The sequence below is a fragment of the Oncorhynchus gorbuscha genome, linkage group LG06 (genome assembly GCF_021184085.1).
Source record: "Oncorhynchus gorbuscha isolate QuinsamMale2020 ecotype Even-year linkage group LG06, OgorEven_v1.0, whole genome shotgun sequence".
NCBI lineage: Eukaryota > Metazoa > Chordata > Actinopteri > Salmoniformes > Salmonidae > Oncorhynchus > Oncorhynchus gorbuscha.
The window spans coordinates 5,308,759-5,327,240 of record NC_060178.1 but is presented as its reverse complement, the minus strand read 5'-3'; the positions used below and the strand labels follow the sequence as shown (position 1 = coordinate 5,327,240).

The window sequence follows — 18,482 nt, the reverse complement described above, 5'->3', positions numbered from 1 at the left end:
CAACACAATGGTAAGGGATTTGGCTCTAATGCACGGTTTTCTAAGAATAACATAGAATATGAAATGCTGCTTAGAGCTACGTAATGCCATTTGTCCTAATGAAAACCTGACAGTTAATTGATTAAAATGGTTGAAGCGAGACATTTCCGTTGTTGCAATGGATATAGCTTTGTTAGCCAACATTGGCTTGTCATTCGACGTTATGTCATTTCATCGAATAACAGTAAATATGTTTTGATGGGAATACAGTAACTATGTTAAATAACTGAGCAATAAACATCCAGCCACAGACGTTTCCAGGGGAGACTATATCTTATTCAACTGTGATGATAGTCAGTCAATAAGCTGGTTGATGTGCACCTAGTTAATTATATTCATGTAGCTAGTCCTTTACAACCCAGACATTTTGTTTTATTTATACATGTGGAATATTGTCCTGATGTCCTAAAGCAGAAACACACCGTGAGGTGAATCTCTCTCCATGTGTCTCTGTTGTTCCACCAGGAGCTGGAGGCCATGACCAGATACACCAGTCCGGTGAACCCAGCAGTCTTCCCCCACCTCACTGTGGTCCTCCTGGCTATCGGCATGTTCTTCACTGCGTGGTTCTTTGTGTATCCTTCCACGGCCGTCTATCGTCACAGTGACTGGTTTATTTTGACCGAGTATGAAGGCTTTCTGTTCCAGCCCAGTACTAATGTCAACTAATGGCTCCTAATGGTTTATTTTGACCGAGTATGAAGGCTTTCTGTTCCAGCCCAGTACTAATGTCAACTAATGGCTCCTAATGGTTTATTTTGACCGAGTATGAAGGCTTTCTGTTCCAGCCCAGTACTAATGTCAACTAATGGCTCCTAATGGTTTATTTTGACCGAGTATGGTAGCCTAGTGGTTAGAGTGTAGAGGTGGCAGGTAGCCTAGTGGTTAGAGTGTAGAGGCGGCAGGGTAGCCTAGTGGTTAGAGTGTAGAGGCGGCAGGGTAGCCTAGTGGTTAGAGTGTAGAGGCGGCAGGGTAGCCTAGTGGTTAGAGTGTAGAGGCGGCAGGGTAGCCTAGTGGTTAGAGTGTAGAGGCGGCAGGGTAGCCTAGTGGTTAGAGTGTAGAGGCGGCAGGGTAGCCTAGTGGTTAGAGTGTAGAGGCGGCAGGGTAGCCTAGTGGTTAGAGTGTAGAGGCGGCAGGGTAGCCTAGTGGTTAGAGTGTAGAGGCGGCAGGGTAGCCTAGTGGTTAGAGCGTTGGAATAGTAACCGGAAGGTTACAAGTTCAAACCCCCGAGCTGACAAGGTACAAATCTGTCACTCTGCCCCTGAACAGGCAGTAAACCCACTGTTCCTAGGCCGTCATTGTGAATAAGAATTTGTTCTTAACTGACTTGCCTAGTTAAATAAATGTAAAATAAAGGTAAAATAAATAAATATAAGGTCCCACAGTGCATGTCAGAGCAAAAACCAAGCAATGAGGTCAAAGGAATTGTCCGTAGAGCTCCAAGACAATATTGTGTTCAAGGCACAGATCTGGGGAAGGGTCCCAAAAAAGGTGTGCAGCATTAGAGAACACTGTGTTCTTGGGGACCTTCATCATTCTTAAATGGAAGATGTTTGGAACCATCAAGACTCTTCCTAGAGCTGGCCACCCAGCCATACTGAGCAATCTGGGGAGAAGGGCCTTGGTCAGGGAGGTGACCAAGAACCTGATGGTCACTCTGACAGAGCTCTAGAGTTTCTCTATGGAGATGAGAGAACCTTCCAGAAGCACAACCATCTCTGCAGCACTTACCATGAAGGCCTGATTGGTGAGAGAGGCCAGACGAAAGCCACTCCTCAGTAAAAGGCACATGACAGCCCGCTTGGATTTTCCCAAAAGGCACCTAAAGGATTCTGACCATGAGAAACAACAATTCTCTGGTCAGATAGAAACAAGGTTGAACTCTTTGGCCTGAATCGTGGCCATCTATCTGCAAGGTGACCACTTATTTTGACCGTGAATCGTGGCCATCTTTGTACCCCTATTGTGTTTGCAAACATTGCCGCACGAGGGCGATGCGCAAAAGTTAGTGGCAGAACAATTGACTATTGAATCCACTTTTCGAATTAAGGCTAACATAAACGTGGAGGAAAAGGGTCTGAATAATTTCCCTGTACATGAATTGACTGAGGTGAATCCCTCTCACCCCCCCCCTTAAGTTTTAGATGCACTATTGTAAAGTGACTGTTCCACTGGATGTCATAGGGTGAATGCACCAATTTGTAAGTCGCTCTGGATAAGAGCGTCTGCTAAATGTAAATGTGACATTCTAAACAAAAAACACTGAAATATCTCATTAAATACATTTAGTCTGAGTTAATGCAGAATTGGCTTTTTTGGGGGGTTGGGGGGGGGGGTCAAAAATAAAATGCAGTTTTGAGACCACCTGACCTGAGCGTTACCTGTTTTGAGACCACCTGAGCGTTACCTGTTTTGAGACCACCTGAGCGTTACCTGTTTTGAGACCACCTGAGCGTTACCTGTTTTGAGACCACCTGAGCGTTACCTGTTTTGAGACCAGACCACCTGAGCGTTACCTGTTTTGAGACCACCTGAGCGTTACCTGTTTTGAGACCACCTGAGCGTTACCTGTTTTGAGACCACCTGAGCGTTACCTGTTTTGAGACCACCTGAGCGTTACCTGTTTTGAGACCACCTGAGCGTTACCTGTTTTGAGACCACCTGAGCGTTACCTGTTTTGAGACCACCTGAGCGTTACCTGTTTTGAGACCACCTGAGCGTTACCTGTTTTGAGACCACCTGAGCGTTACCTGTTTTGAGACCACCTGAGCGTTACCTGTTTTGAGACCACCTGAGCGTTACCTGTTTTGAGACCACCTGAGCGTTACCTGTTTTGAGACCACCTGAGCGTTACCTGTTTTGAGACCACCTGTTTTGAGACCACCTGAGCGTTACCTGTTTTGAGACCACCTGAGCGTTACCTGTTTTGAGACCACCTGAGCGTTACCTGTTTTGAGACCACCTGAGCGTTACCTGTTTTGAGACCACCTGAGCGTTACCTGTTTTGAGACCACCTGAGCGTTACCTGTTTTGAGACCACCTGAGCGTTACCTTTTGAGACCACCTTTTGAGACCACCTGAGCGTTACCTGTTTTGAGACCACCTGAGCGTTACCTGTTTTGAGACCACCTGAGCGTTACCTGTTTTGAGACCACCTGAGCGTTACCTGTTTTGAGACCACCTGAGACCACCTGTTACCTGTTTTGAGACCACCTGAGCGTTACCTGTTTTGAGACCACCTGAGCGTTACCTGTTTTGAGACCACCTGAGCGTTACCTGTTTTGAGACCACCTGAGCGTTACCTGTTTTGAGACCACCTGAGCGTTACCTGTTTTGAGACCACCTGAGCGTTACCTGTTTTGAGACCACCTGAGCGTTACCTGTTTTGAGACCACCTGAGCGTTACCTGTTTTGAGACCACCTGAGCGTTACCTGTTTTGAGACCACCTGAGCGTTACCTGTTTTGAGACCACCTGAGACCAGACCACTGAGCGTTACCTGTTTTGAGACCACCACCTGAGCGTTACCTGTTTTGAGACCACCTGAGCGTTACCTGTTTTGAGACCACCTGAGCGTTTTTTTGAGACCACCTGAGCGTTAGCGTTACCTGTTTTGAGACCACCTGAGCGTTACCTGTTTTGAGACCACCTGACCCACCTGAGCGTTTTTTTGAGACCACCTGAGCGTTACCTGTTTTGAGACCACCTGAGCGTTACCTGTTTTGAGACCACCTGAGCGTTACCTGTTTTGAGACCACCTGAGCGTTACCTGTTTTGAGACCACCTGAGCGTTACCTGTTTTGAGACCACCTGACCCACCTGAGCGTTACCTGTTTTGAGACCACCTGAGCGTTACCTGTTTTGAGACCACCTGAGCGTTACCTGTTTTGAGACCACCTGAGCGTTACCTGTTTTGAGACCACCTGAGCGTTACCTGTTTTGAGACCACCTGAGCGTTACCTGTTTTGAGACCACCTGAGCGTTTTGAGACCACCTGAGCGTTACCTGTTTTGAGACCACCTGAGCGTTACCTGTTTTGAGACCACCTGAGCGTTACCTGTTTTGAGACCACCTGAGCGTTACCTGTTTTGAGACCACCTGAGCGTTACCTGTTTTGAGACCACCTGAGCGTTACCTGTTTTGAGACCACCTGAGCGTTACCTGTTTTGAGACCACCTGAGCGTTACCTGTTTTGAGACCACCTGAGCGTTACCACCTGTTTTGAGACCACCTGAGCGTTACCTGTTTTGAGACCACCTGAGCGTTACCTGTTTTGAGACCACCTGAGCGTTACCTGTTTTGAGACCACCTGAGCGTTACCTGTTTTGAGACCACCTGAGCGTTACCTGTTTTGAGACCACCTGAGCGTTACCTGTTTTGAGACCACCTGAGCGTTACCTGTTTTGAGACCACCTGAGCGTTACCTGTTTTGAGACCACCTGAGCGTTACCTGTTTTGAGACCACCTGAGCGTTACCTGTTTTGAGACCACCTGAGCGTTACCTGTTTTGAGACCACCTGAGCGTTGTTTTGAGACCACCTGAGCGTTACCACCTGAGCTGTTTTGAGACCACCTGAGCGTTACCTGTTTTGAGACCACCTGAGCGTTACCTGTTTTGAGACCACCTGAGCGTTACCTGTTTTGAGACCACCTGAGCGTTACCTGTTTTGAGACCACCTGAGCGTTACCTGTTTTGAGACCAGACCACCTGAGCGTTACCTGTTTTGAGACCACCTGAGCGTTACCTGTTTTGAGACCACCTGAGCGTTACCTGTTTTGAGACCACCTGAGCGTTACCTGTTTTGAGACCACCTGAGCGTTACCTGTTTTGAGACCACCTGAGCGTTACCTGTTTTGAGACCACCTGAGCGTTACCTGTTTTGAGACCACCTGAGCGTTACCTGTTTTGAGACCACCTGAGCGTTACCTGTTTTGAGACCACCTGAGCGTTACCTGTTTTGAGACCACCTGAGCGTTACCTGTTTTGAGACCACCTGAGCGTTACCTGTTTTGAGACCACCTGAGCGTTACCTGTTTTGAGACCACCTGAGCGTTACCTGTTTTGAGACCACCTGAGCGTTACCTGTTTTGAGACCACCTGAGCGTTACCTGTTTTGAGACCACCTGAGCGTTACCTGTTTTGAGACCACCTGAGCGTTACCTGTTTTGAGACCACCTGAGCGTTACCTGTTTTGAGACCACCTGAGCGTTACCTGTTTTGAGACCACCTGAGCGTTACCTGTTTTGAGACCACCTGAGCGTTACCTGTTTTGAGACCACCTGAGCGTTACCTGTTTTGAGACCACCTGAGCGTTACCAGACCACCTGAGCGTTACCTGTTTTGAGACCACCTGAGCGTTACCTGTTTTGAGACCACCTGAGCGTTACCTGTTTTGAGACCACCTGAGCGTTACCTGTTTTGAGACCACCTGAGCGTTACCTGTTTTGAGACCACCTGAGCGTTACCTGTTTTGAGACCACCTGAGCGTTACCTGTTTTGAGACCACCTGAGCGTTTGTTTTGAGACCACCTGAGCGTTACCTGTTTTGAGACCACCTGAGCGTTACCTGTTTTGAGACCACCTGAGCGTTACCTGTTTTGAGACCACCTGAGCGTTACCTGTTTTGAGACCACCTGAGCGTTACCTGTTTTGAGACCACCTGAGCGTTACCTGTTTTGAGACCACCTGAGCGTTACCTGTTTTGAGACCACCTGAGCGTTACCTGTTTTGAGACCACCTGAGCGTTTGTTTTGAGACCACCTGAGCGTTACCTGTTTTGAGACCACCTGAGCGTTACCTGTTTTGAGACCACCTGAGCGTTACCTGTTTTGAGACCACCTGAGCGTTACCTGTTTTGAGACCACCTGAGCGTTACCTGTTTTGAGACCACCTGAGCGTTACCTGTTTTGAGACCACCTGAGCGTTACGTTACCTGTTTTGAGACCACCTGAGCGTTACCTGTTTTGAGACCACCTGAGCGTTACCTGTTTTGAGACCACCTGAGCGTTACCTGTTTTGAGACCACCTGAGCGTTACCTGTTTTGAGACCACCTGAGCGTTACCTGTTTTGAGACCACCTGAGCGTTTTTTTGAGACCACCTGAGCGTTACCTGTTTTGAGACCACCTGAGCGTTACCTGTTTTGAGACCACCTGAGCGTTACCTGTTTTGAGACCACCTGAGCGTTACCTGTTTTGAGACCACCTGAGCGTTACCTGTTTTGAGACCACCTGAGCGTTACCTGTTTTGAGACCACCTGAGCGTTACCTGTTTTGAGACCACCTGAGCGTTACCTGTTTTGAGACCACCTGAGACCACCTGTTACCTGTTTTGAGACCACCTGAGCGTTACCTGTTTTGAGACCACCTGAGCGTTACCTGTTTTGAGACCACCTGAGCGTTACCTGTTTTTTTGAGACCACCTGAGCGTTACCTGTTTTGAGACCACCTGAGCGTTACCTGTTTTGAGACCACCTGAGCGTTACCTGTTTTGAGACCACCTGAGCGTTACCTGTTTTGAGACCACCTGAGCGTTACCTGTTTTGAGACCACCTGAGCGTTACCTGTTTTGAGACCACCTGAGCGTTACCTGTTTTGAGACCACCTGAGCGTTACCTGTTTTGAGACCACCTGAGCGTTACCTGTTTTGAGACCACCTGAGCGTTACCTGTTTTGAGACCACCTGAGCGTTACCTGTTTTGAGACCACCTGAGCGTTACCTGTTTTGAGACCACCTGAGCGTTACCTGTTTTGAGACCACCTGAGCGTTACCTGTTTTGAGACCACCTGAGCGTTACCTGTTTTGAGACCACCTGAGCGTTACCTGTTTTGAGACCACCTGAGCGTTACCTGTTTTGAGACCACCTGAGCGTTACCTGTTTTGAGACCACCTGAGCGTTACCTGTTTTGAGACCACCTGAGCGTTACCTGTTTTGAGACCACCTGAGCGTTTTGAGACCACCTGTTACCTGTTTTGAGACCACCTGAGCGTTACCTGTTTTGAGACCACCTGAGCGTTACCTGTTTTGAGACCACCTGAGCCTGTTACCACCTGTTTACCTGAGAGACCACCTGAGCGTTACCTGTTGAGACCACCTGAGCGTTACCTGTTGAGAGACCACCTGAGCGTTACCTGTTGAGACCACCTGAGCGTTACCTGTTGAGAGACCACCTGAGCGTTACCTGTTGAGACCACCTGAGCGTTACCTGTTGAGACCACCTGAGCGTTACCTGTTGAGACCACCTGAGCGTTACCTGTTGAGACCACCTGAGCGTTACCTGTTGAGACCACCTGAGCGTTACCTGTTGAGAGACCACCTGAGCGTTACCTGTTGAGAGACCACCTGAGCGTTACCTGTTGAGAGACCACCTGAGCGTTACCTGTTGAGAGACCACCTGAGCGTTACCTGTTGAGAGACCACCTGAGCGTTACCTGTTGAGAGACCACCTGAGCGTTACCTGTTGAGACCACCTGAGCGTTACCTGTTGAGAGACCACCTGAGCGTTACCTTTTGAGAGACCACCTGAGCGTTACCTGTTGAGAGACCACCTGAGCGTTACCTGTTGAGAGACCACCTGAGCGTTACCTGTTGAGAGACCACCTGAGCGTTACCTGTTGAGACCACCTGAGCGTTACCTGTTTTGAGACCACCTGAGCGTTACCTGTTTTGAGACCACCTGAGCGTTACCTGTTTTGAGACCACCTGAGCGTTACCTGTTTTGAGACCACCTGAGCGTTACCTGTTTTGAGACCACCTGAGCGTTACCTGTTTTGAGACCACCTGAGCGTTACCTGTTTTGAGACCACCTGAGCGTTACCTGTTTTGAGACCACCTGAGCGTTACCTGTTTTGAGACCACCTGAGCGTTACCTGTTTTGAGACCACCTGAGCGTTACCTGTTTTGAGACCACCTGAGCGTTACCTGTTTTGAGACCACCTGAGCGTTACCTGTTTTGAGACCACCTGAGCGTTACCTGTTTTGAGACCACCTGAGCGTTACCTGTTTTGAGACCACCTGAGCGTTACCTGTTTTGAGACCACCTGAGCGTTACCTGTTTTGAGACCACCTGAGCGTTACCTGTTTTGAGACCACCTGAGCGTTACCTGTTTTGAGACCACCTGAGCGTTACCTGTTTTGAGACCACCTGAGCGTTACCTGTTTTGAGACCACCTGAGCGTTACCTGTTTTGAGACCACCTGAGCGTTACCTGTTTTGAGACCACCTGAGCGTTACCTGTTTTGAGACCACCTGAGCGTTACCTGTTTTGAGACCACCTGAGCGTTACCTGTTTTGAGACCACCTGAGCGTTACCTGTTTTGAGACCACCTGAGCGTTACCTGTTTTGAGACCACCTGACCTGAGCGTTACCTGTTTTGAGACCACCTGAGCGTTACCTGTTTTGAGACCACCTGACCTGAGCGTTACCTGTTTTGAGACCACCTGACCTGAGCGTTACCTGTTTTGAGACCACCTGACCTGAGCGTTACCTGTTTTGAGACCACCTGACCTGAGCGTTACCTGTTTTGAGACCACCTGACCTGAGCGTTACCTGTTTTGAGACCACCTGACCTGAGCGTTACCTGTTTTGAGACCACCTGACCTGAGCGTTACCTGTTTTGAGACCACCTGACCTGAGCGTTACCTGTTTTGAGACCACCTGACCTGAGCGTTACCTGTTTTGAGACCACCTGACCTGAGCGTTACCTGTTTTGAGACCACCTGACCTGAGCGTTACCTGTTTTGAGACCACCTGACCTGAGCGTTACCTGTTTTGAGACCACCTGACCTGAGCGTTACCTGTTTTGAGACCACCTGACCTGAGCCACCTGACCTGAGCGTACCTGTTTGACCTGAGCGTTACCTGTTTTGAGACCACCTGACCTGAGCGTTACCTGTTTTGAGACCACCTGAGCTGAGCGTTACCTGTTTTGAGACCACCTGAGCTGAGCGTTACCTGTTTTGAGACCACCTGAGCTGAGCGTTACCTGTTTTGAGACCACCTGAGCGTTACCTGTTTTGAGACCACCTGAGCGTTACCTGTTTTGAGACCACCTGAGCGTTACCTGTTTTGAGACCACCTGAGCGTTACCTGTTTTGAGACCACCTGAGCGTTACCTGTTTTGAGACCACCTGAGCGTTACCTGTTTTGAGACCACCTGAGCGTTACCTGTTTTGAGACCACCTGAGCGTTACCTGTTTTGAGACCACCTGACCTGAGCGTTACCTGTTTTGAGACCACCTGATCTGAGCGTTACCTGTTTTGAGACCACCTGATCTGAGCGTTACCTGTTTTGAGACCACCTGACCTGAGCGTTACCTGTTTTGAGACCACCTGATCTGAGCGTTACCTGTTTTGAGACCACCTGATCTGAGCGTTACCTGTTTTGAGACCACCTGACCTGAGCGTTACCTGTTTTGAGACCACCTGACCTGAGCGTTACCTGTTTTGAGACCACCTGACCTGAGCGTTACCTGTTTTGAGACCACCTGACCTGAGCGTTACCTGTTTTGAGACCACCTGACCTGAGCGTTACCTGTTTTGAGACCACCTGACCTGAGCGTTACCTGTTTTGAGACCACCTGACCTGAGCGTTACCTGTTTTGAGACCACCTGACCTGAGCGTTACCTGTTTTGAGACCACCTGACCTGAGCGTTACCTGTTTTGAGACCACCTGACCTGAGCGTTACCTGTTTTGAGACCACCTGATCTGAGCGTTACCTGTTTTGAGACCACCTGACCTGAGCGTTACCTGTTTTGTTTAACACCTTAACTTTTCTCTCAGCTACGAGGTAACGTCCACTAAATACACCAGAGACGTGTTCAAAGAGCTGCTCATCTCCCTGGTGGCGTCGCTCTTCATGGGCTTCGGAGTGCTGTTTCTGTTACTGTGGGTCGGCATCTATGTCTGACGGGTAAGGATCAGGGCATCTATGTCTGACGGGTAAGGATCAGGGCATCTATGTCTGACGGGTAAGGATCAGGGCATCTATGTCTGACGGGTAAGGATCAGGGCATCTATGTCTGACGGGTAAGGATCAGGGCATCTATGTCTGACGGGTACAGGGCATCTATGTCTGACGGGTAAGGATCAGGGCATCTATGTCTGACGGGTAAGGATCAGGGCATCTATGTCTGACGGGTAGGGATCAGGGCATCTATGTCTGACGGGTAAGGATCAGGGCATCTATGTCTGACGGGTAAGGATCAGGGCATCTATGTCTGACGGGTAAGGATCAGGGCATCTATGTCTGACGGGTAAGGATCAGGGCATCTATGTCTGACGGGTAAGGATCAGGGCATCTATGTCTGACGGGTAAGGATCATGGCGACTTGGATCGTTTAAAAAAAAAAAAAAATCTTCTTTAAAATGTGGCTGCGTAGCGGTTAGAACGTTGAGACAGTAACTGAAAAGGGCTGGGTTTTAATCCCCGAACCGGCAAGGTGGGAAAATCTGCTGTTCATCCCTTGAGTAAGGCCGTTAACAACAACTGCTCCCCAGGTTGCCGATTTTTTTTTTATAAATATTTTTTTTTTAAAGGCAGCTCCCTAACCTCTCTGATTCAGAAGGGTTGGGTTCAATGTTTCGGTTGAATGCATGTGTTGTGCAACTGACAGGTTATCCTTGTTTGTGATTGCTGCAAAAAAAAATGAATGGCTCTTTCGAGGACATGCACAAGTTTCCAGATTCAGAAAACGTTACAACACTCAACAATACAAATCAGAACCATTTTAAAAACAGACTCATGTGATATGACGTTATCACAAACAGTGGCACAAACAGAGCGTGTGACGCAAGAGGCTGCAAGAATCACACCGGTAGGCTACTGAGATTGCGGCTCTCTCTAGCGACGTGCTATCTGCGTGACAAATCTCAAATAGTTGTGCCTCTAATCTTTGTTCCTGTCATAAATCACCCTTATGGTCATGTCCCTAGATCTACCTTTTTAAAGTTAACTCATTCACCATAGTGTTTTGTCTTTTCTTCTCCCTGTGTGTGTGTGTGTGTGTGTCAGATTGTTATATCAATACAGAAGAACATTCCAATGGAACAGGGGAAGGACATGAAATGGGCTCCACTACAAGATGGTTATGGATTGCACTGTGGGGGGCTGTGGATTGGGGTGACCTTTCAATAAATAAAAATAGCTATTTGTACAAAAACTGCATAGTATTTTTTTTTTCTGGTGAAATTTTGACAATTCTTCTGGATTGACTGGCTGTTTAAAAAAAAAAAGGATTGTAGCATTAGTGATACTGTCCCCATAGTATGCTGACCCAGAGGCATCTTCAAAGTAGACTGTGTTTACAATTTACGCTGCTAACCTATTGCTTTCATCGAGTGTCCCGTCCAATCAGGGAGGAGAGGCAGGAAAGGAAGCGGTTTAGAATCAGTCAACTAAAACAGACCAGACCACTGACTAATCTTTCGGAGGGCGATGAGGAAACATGGCATTTGTATGAAAGCTCCTCCTCCACTCGCAAGTTCATCAGGCAAATGATGTTTTACAAGTGTCCAATAACTAATAAAGCTAGACATTTTAGATCTAATGATATGTAGCATACCGTTTTACCGTAGGTACATGGTTTTTACTTTCCAGAAGAAGAGTTTTTGAATCCACTGTGAAGGACACGACTATACTCTTGAGGGGAGGACCTTTACATTCACCTACTAACTTGACCCTCCTCGATCACTTATCTATTGCCGGACAGAGGATGGGTCTCATTGTATTGAAGCCTGTGTGTCAGTGACTGCAGTTTATTTGGGACTGTTTTGATAGCGTAACTAGTAATATTCATAGTGGCGACTGGTCAGGCCTAGATCCTAACGGCAAGGCCACTGGCTGTACCTTCAACCTGAGAACCACAGGTTACAGATCTGTCTTTCTAAGGCCCAGGGGGGGTGGAGTGAATTACATTTCAGAGCACTGGGACCTATTTGTGGAGGCTATTCTGTGAGAAGTGGTGCCTTAAAACCCAGATGAATCTTTGGAGGGAAAATATTATTCCTCACTCTCTAGCCCGGTGCTGGATGATCAGCCCGGTATTTTATAGCCTGAAATCCAGATCTGTTTTCTGCTAATATTCCACTCTGCAGGGAAGAATGGGAGAAACTCCCCAAATACAGGTGTGCCAAGCTGGTAGCGTCATACCCAAGACGACTCGAGGCTGTAATCCCTGCCAAAGGTGCTTCAACAAAGTATTGAGTAAAAGGGTCATATGGACACAGAGTGGAATGTTAGCACAGGTCTGGATTTCAGGCTATAAAATACCAGGCTGATCTGCTATTCTGTAGTTAAATGATGTTATCGTCGGGGTTACTTCCTTTATGGTTTGACCATTTCAAATTCAGACGAGTTAAGAAAGAAAACAAAAATCCACAGAGAACCGGCATTTTTTTAAATAAAATAAAAAATATATAAAAAGTGTTGGATTGACAATTTGAACTTTGTAAATAGCACATCTTATCTACAGGACAAACTGAACCAGAGGCTCCATTCAGTCAGCATTATAGTGTAGACTTCCTTCACGGTAAACGTTGCTCCCAACAGGAAATGACCTTGATGCTACAACACAGACTGGATTGAGTCGAGCCCCAGGACTTCCCCTCTCTCACCTGAGAGGGAACCAGTAACAACTCTTATGCACGCCTGGTTCTGTGAACAACTGTGTATCCCAAAATGCATTCCATTCCCCATTTAGTGCACTATATTAGGGAATAGGGTGCAATTTGGGATGCTATATTTTTTTCCATCTTAGTAAAAACACTAAATTAATAGCAGTCATTATGAATGTACTGTTTAAAATAAAAATAATCTGCCTCAGATTGTCCTTTAGTGTCTTGTCTTCTTGTTACAACATTAGTCCATATTTGTGTAGTGTGGTACATTGACTTGATCCATCCTGCTGTACAAACCCATTGCCGTTTCTCACTTTTCCGTCAGCTACATCCTGACCCAGAGTCATTTTCAGTTGGGCAAACCGTTTTGAAGTGGGAAAACAATGGTCAATTCTTATTGGACAAGGCCAGGGAGTCCCTCCCTGTTTCAGTTTAATGGTCATTTCTTATTGTACAAGGCCAGGGAGACCCTCCCTGTTTCATTTTCATGCCTAACGAACATGGCTCACCCAGGCAAGTGAGTCACCACAGAGCCTGGCAGGCCTCGCCTGGTAATAAGTCCTTTGGGGGGGGGGGTCTAAATGTTCCATTTCCTCCTCACTGACGAGCTCTGGCGAAGGCATCCCTCAGCCAGACAGAATCCTGATACAGCCGCGGGTCGCCCAGACACTCTGCTGTCCGTTTGTAAACGTAGTAATACAACACTGCAGCTGTGGAATAGAAAAACAAGTTACACGACTCACAAACTAAAATAAACCAACATGTTTAGTATTAGTCTCGTGAAAACCGCTACGTTAACTAAGTAGTCTCGTGAAAAACGCTACGTCAACTACGTAGTCTCGTGAAACCGCTACGTCAACTAAGTAGTCTCGTGAAAACCGCTACCTCAACTAAGTAGTCTCGTGAAAACCGCTACATCAACTAAGTAGTCTCGTGAAACCCGCTACGTTAACTAAGTAGTCTCGTGAAACCCGCTACATTAACTAAGTAGTCTCGTGAAACCCGCTACATTAACTAAGTAGTCTCGTGAAAACCGCTACATTAACTAAGTAGTCTCGTGAAAACCGCTACGTTAACTAAGTAGTCTCGTGAAAACCTCTACGTTAACTAAGTAGTCTCGTGAAAACCTCTACGTTAACTAAGTAGTCTCGTGAAAACCTCTACGTTAACTAAGTAGTCTCGTGAAAACCTCTACGTTAACTAAGTAGTCTCGTGAAAAGAAGCGACCGCTTATTACGCCTCAACAGGCCGATACACAAGGCTGAATAAACCTTAGTCATGCTGGCAAGAGACCAGTGTGTGGGTCTTTCTTTTCATCAGAGAACTTACCAACCCTCTGGAAGACGAAGAGGACACACAGGCCGTTCGTCCAGATGAAACGATTAGATTCCAGCCATCTCAGGTTCTAAAAAAAAAAAAAGCAAACAAAATAATAGCAGACGTGATCAAATGTTTATAAAAACTCAACAGGTGGGAATAATGTCCCCTTTTCTGCTGACAATTTTCTGTGCGTGTTTCTGCACGTACCACTACCCAGCAGTGAAAGGAGATGCTGAGAGTGAGGTAGATGGCAGACAGCACCAGCAAGCCTTTAAACCTCTCCAGTAGCAGAGAGACCAGACCGACCTGGAACACGTAGGTGTTGAACATCATCAGCAGAATGATGATCACGTTGAACAGGATGGCTATATCCTGGATACTAGAACACACAGGTTATAAAAACACAGTTACAATCCCACTAAGAACATCTAACATAAATGTAAGTAAAATAACTAGCTATTAAATATGTTTTAATAATAAATATGTTTTAATAACTACAACTACAAAAACAAATGTACATACATGAACAGCACTAGCTGGATGACGGGCGCTGCCCTGAGCAGCTCGCTGAAGGAGTTCACGAACAGGTCATAGGTCAGCAGACCCAGCTGGACCAGAAGGACCAGCGAGTAGTTGTTGGTCTGGAGCATGCTAGGGGGTAAGTCTGGCTACATAGCCCAGGAACACCTGCACACAGCTGGGATGAACTTCACACGTTCACAGCCTCTAGCTTCGTCGTCTCCGGCTGCGTTTACAGACAGACCAAGTATGATTATTATTTTCTCTCTCCAGTAATTGGACTTTTATTATTTTCTCTCTCCAGTAATTGGACTTTTATTATTTTCTCTCTCCAGTAATTGGACTTTTATTATTTTCTCTCTCCAGTAATTGGTCTTTTAAACAATCAGATCAGCTCTGACAGATCAAAATAAAAATGGTTAAACAAATAAAGCCGAATTTGGCTGCCTGTGTTGCTCCGTAGTGACAGCTATCCGAGGGGACACTACGACTAAAACTACAGCTAGCCAAGCTGCACCTTCCAGCTCAGGCTTCATCCGTACTACAACGGTGGATATTGCTAGTCCGCCTGCTGCTACCGCTAGCAGACTTATAACTGCGCTTGCGTGGTTGAACACCGCACTCTTCATTGAGACAAAATGTTGAAACGTCAATCTGCGGGAGAATCAGTGCCACATTTTTATTTGTGCCAAAATGAAAGTAAAGTTATCTTACGAATTCAACAGGCTACGGGTGTGAAATAGGCTTTTAGAAATGCCTTATTTTATTACTTATTGTTAATAACGTCGGTGGTGATGTGCTTCTCAATGCACAAGCACCTTATCAGGGATACAAACGGGTGAGGGACCAAAAAAAGGTGACACTTTTTTTGTTGTTGTTGCTGAAACTTGCAGAAAAAAACAATCCCTGCTAGGGGGAAATGCAGGTTTTAACTAGTTAAACAACACAGAATATGATCTACACCATCTTTCAGTCTCTGTGTGGAAAATACAAAAAATAAAATACACAAAATGTAAAGAAAGCAATGTTATTGGTTGTCTAGACTTCACTGTCAAAGTCTTAAGGAAAAAAAAACATTTCCCAAAGAGGGAAAGTGTGTGATGTTCCTTTCATCTCCATAGTTGCCTCCAGCTTAAGCCAGGCCCAGCTACACTTCATCCCTGAATCCACTTGTTTAAACAAGCAACGCTTCATTTTCACTTAATTCTCTCAAACTGAAAATTAACCACACTGTAGAGGATAAACATTAGTTAAGATAGTGGCTAATTTCCTTAAGTTGGTGGCTTGAGTCAAATACATTCCGTGACACATGGAATCAAATACTTACTATAGAACAAACTTCACGTCAGGATAGGCAACCGAAATTACTAAGTGTGTGTTATATTAAACAGAGGGAGTGAAATGTTGGCAAGTAATAAACATTTCAGAACAACTATGGCCGAGTTATTATCCTTAAACTTTAAAAACTTATACTAGTTGAATAAGACACGGGAGAGATGAGGAATTTTGTCAAAGACATTTATTTATAGACTAATACAAAATCAGTAGCGGATTTAGGGGGGTTCCCCCCCATTGCGGCACGGCGCTGATATGGGGGGTTTCACCCAGGGCGGCATACAAGCTAGAACCGCCACATACACCTTGAAACAAATAGCCAAACCGAAAACTGCAGACAAAAATGATTTGTTCTTAACTGACTTGCCTAGTTAAATAAAAGTTTTTTTTTTAAAGACCTCTTCGTTATCGTTCAGGGGACGTGCTGCTGTAACTGGCAAGCTGTCTTACCAGAGCGCACGCTGATGCTGTAACTAGTAAATTGGTTGCCTCTGCTTTGCATTCTGTTGTTATGTAAACGATTGGCTGAGTCTTGGATACAGCCAGTATTGCGCCAAACGTGCATCACTTGTTCACTTACAGCCAGTAGTGATCCAACCCCCCCCCATCCCAAACCTTTCTCATCGGATCTACACGAATCACGTGGGTCACCTATTTTGGGATTCAAAACCACGAATTTTGCCAAAAGGTGACTAGTTTGCATCCCTGCTCCCTCCCCACACCAATCGATAAAACAATTGTATTAAGTCATCTGCAAGTTGTACTGTGCGTGAAGTTTAAAATGCATTCTGTTATTACTAATAGATATTTTAACATGAATATAGCTTCAACACATTTTTTTGATTAATAAAATATTTCATATCGATTGTCTACCTCAAATTAAGGAGATGAGCCTCAACTCGTGGCTCAGACACTTCATTCAGGATAAAAGGAGTAAGCCTGCCTGCAGTTTAGCACTGAAGGAATTGTTGCCGACATTAACACGTACCTGGCTAAAAAGGTGAGCCACTTCTGAGGAACCGGTTATTCTGAGTGGAACTCAGAGTTGACCAAAGTTACCTCGCCAACTCCTCAAACCACATACTTACTATAGGGTTCTGGATGTCAGTCCGTCGACCCTCCGGTTGCCCTTCAGGCTACCCGTCTCCCCACCTTGAGCCTGGTAACCAGCTTTACTTTGTTTTCCACAATCCAATGATGTTTAGATGCCTTTCAATCTTCATTTAGTAAAAACATTCATTCAACTCCTAATTACAGTCAAATTCCATGTTCTGTTAAAAAAAAAAAACCTCAAGAGGTCCTTCCATCTTCTTCGTTCCTGTGCAATTTCACCAGTGTTCAGGGACGTAGGCTGTGTGCTTGTCATCCAGGCAGAGAGCCCTTCAGTCCTAAATCTGCTGGTAGCCAAACTGAACAGATGGGACTGGAGTCACTTTGAGATGAGAATACAGGTGTTCAGCTTCATCGTGATCTTCCCAATCTAGCTATCGAGTCCTCCCTGAAATGAGATGTGAAAGAGTTGTTTAAAATGGTTGGTTTAGGTTTGGGAAAGGACTCTGCCATATGGATTTTTAAAAAATGATAAAAACGTCTTGACAATAGTATTTCAGAGCTAAAGATAACCTAACCATTCTCCCTGCTGTCCTCTCCGTTCTTCTGATCAAGAGCCAAAGCGCTGTGTAACTAGTTAACGCAAAGTAGTGTGAACTAAACCTGTCACACAGGTAAACAGCCAAGGAGAGGTCACGGTAAGGATTACAGATTAAAGAAAATGATGTGCCAAATGGCATCCTATTGACTAATGCAATTATTTCGTAGTCACGCGGGTGTCTGTAGTAGACACCACTCACCGTCTGTTGTCGTTTCTTGGCTGCCATCCTTTCTAAACTGACGTTAAGCTAATTTTAGCTGACTAGCATCAAACGTTGTTGTTCACATGATCTAGAAATCAGAATCAAGCCTAGCGAGAGCCAAAACAAAACACTTGGGCAGTTAACCTCACAGTTCTTACAGACGGACTATTAGCTAGCTAACTAGTTAAATCTTAAAATGATAAGTAGTGTAACGTTAACGTTCGTAAAATACAATACTGAGTTACAAAAACGAACATTAGCTAGGGACCCGAACAAATAGCAAGCATGCTAACGTTCAAATAGCATGCGCCTATGAGGGGGACAAACGAACAGTATTATTCAACACTGTCATCGACGCTGAAGTTCGCTTTTTACTAGAAAATAAAACATAAAATAAAAACGTATAATGAATGTTACCTTTTTTTACGGGTTGGATGGAGTATTGAGCCGTCACCGTCGTCTAGTTCATTAGCTAGCTTAAACCAAAGGCCGTGTTTGCTTTGCGGGCTTTTCTTCGAATACCATGGAAACGCCATTTCCGCCCTGAAACCCGGAAATAAATCCCCTCTCGTTCGTTCAGCCATCCCCATGGTAACAAGATGAATAGGACAAAAAAGAATAGGACATTTTTGGAATTATAACGTCTACAAAAAAATAAGGTATTGAAGTTAACACAGGTTTAGGAGATCGTATACGTTTTGTTTTGTTCTATGAGATCATAGCAGTCCGTTAACGTTACCTTAATGAATTATGAAGCATTTGTGTTTTTATTTTATTTTTTATTGCATATATTCTTTA

General features: G+C 45.8%; 2 protein-coding genes across 3 annotated transcripts in view; one reads left to right on the top strand and one right to left on the bottom strand.

Annotated features, from left to right (window-relative positions):
- Window positions 1–11,201, top strand: part of LOC124037449 (transmembrane protein 258) — an 11,281-nt gene extending 80 nt beyond the window's left edge. The window contains exons 1-4 of the mRNA XM_046352157.1: window positions 1–10; window positions 505–614; window positions 9,823–9,952; window positions 11,054–11,201. The exon at window positions 1–10 is cut by the window's left edge and continues 80 nt beyond it. Of these exons, the coding sequence (XP_046208113.1) occupies window positions 8–10; window positions 505–614; window positions 9,823–9,949 (240 nt within the window). The 5' untranslated portion in view covers window positions 1–7 and the 3' untranslated portion in view covers window positions 9,950–9,952; window positions 11,054–11,201. The remainder of the gene's footprint in view (window positions 11–504; window positions 615–9,822; window positions 9,953–11,053) is intronic.
- Window positions 11,202–12,416: 1,215 nt separating this feature from the next.
- On the bottom strand, window positions 12,417–18,227 carry LOC124037448 (transmembrane protein 138-like). Of its 2 annotated transcripts, XM_046352155.1 has the most exons (6): window positions 18,102–18,227; window positions 16,920–17,329; window positions 14,500–14,722; window positions 14,185–14,356; window positions 13,987–14,062; window positions 12,417–13,367 (listed from the first exon to the last, which is right to left on the bottom strand). In XM_046352155.1, exons 3-6 carry the CDS (start codon window positions 14,625–14,627, stop codon window positions 13,255–13,257), a joined length of 489 nt encoding a protein of 162 aa, XP_046208111.1. In that variant the 5' UTR covers window positions 14,628–14,722; window positions 16,920–17,329; window positions 18,102–18,227; the 3' UTR covers window positions 12,417–13,254. The 2 variants fall into 2 exon arrangements, with proteins under 2 accessions (XP_046208111.1, XP_046208112.1); XM_046352156.1 differs by lacking the exons at window positions 16,920–17,329; window positions 18,102–18,227 and having other exon boundaries at window positions 14,500–16,913.
- Window positions 18,228–18,482: the final 255 nt, after the last annotated feature.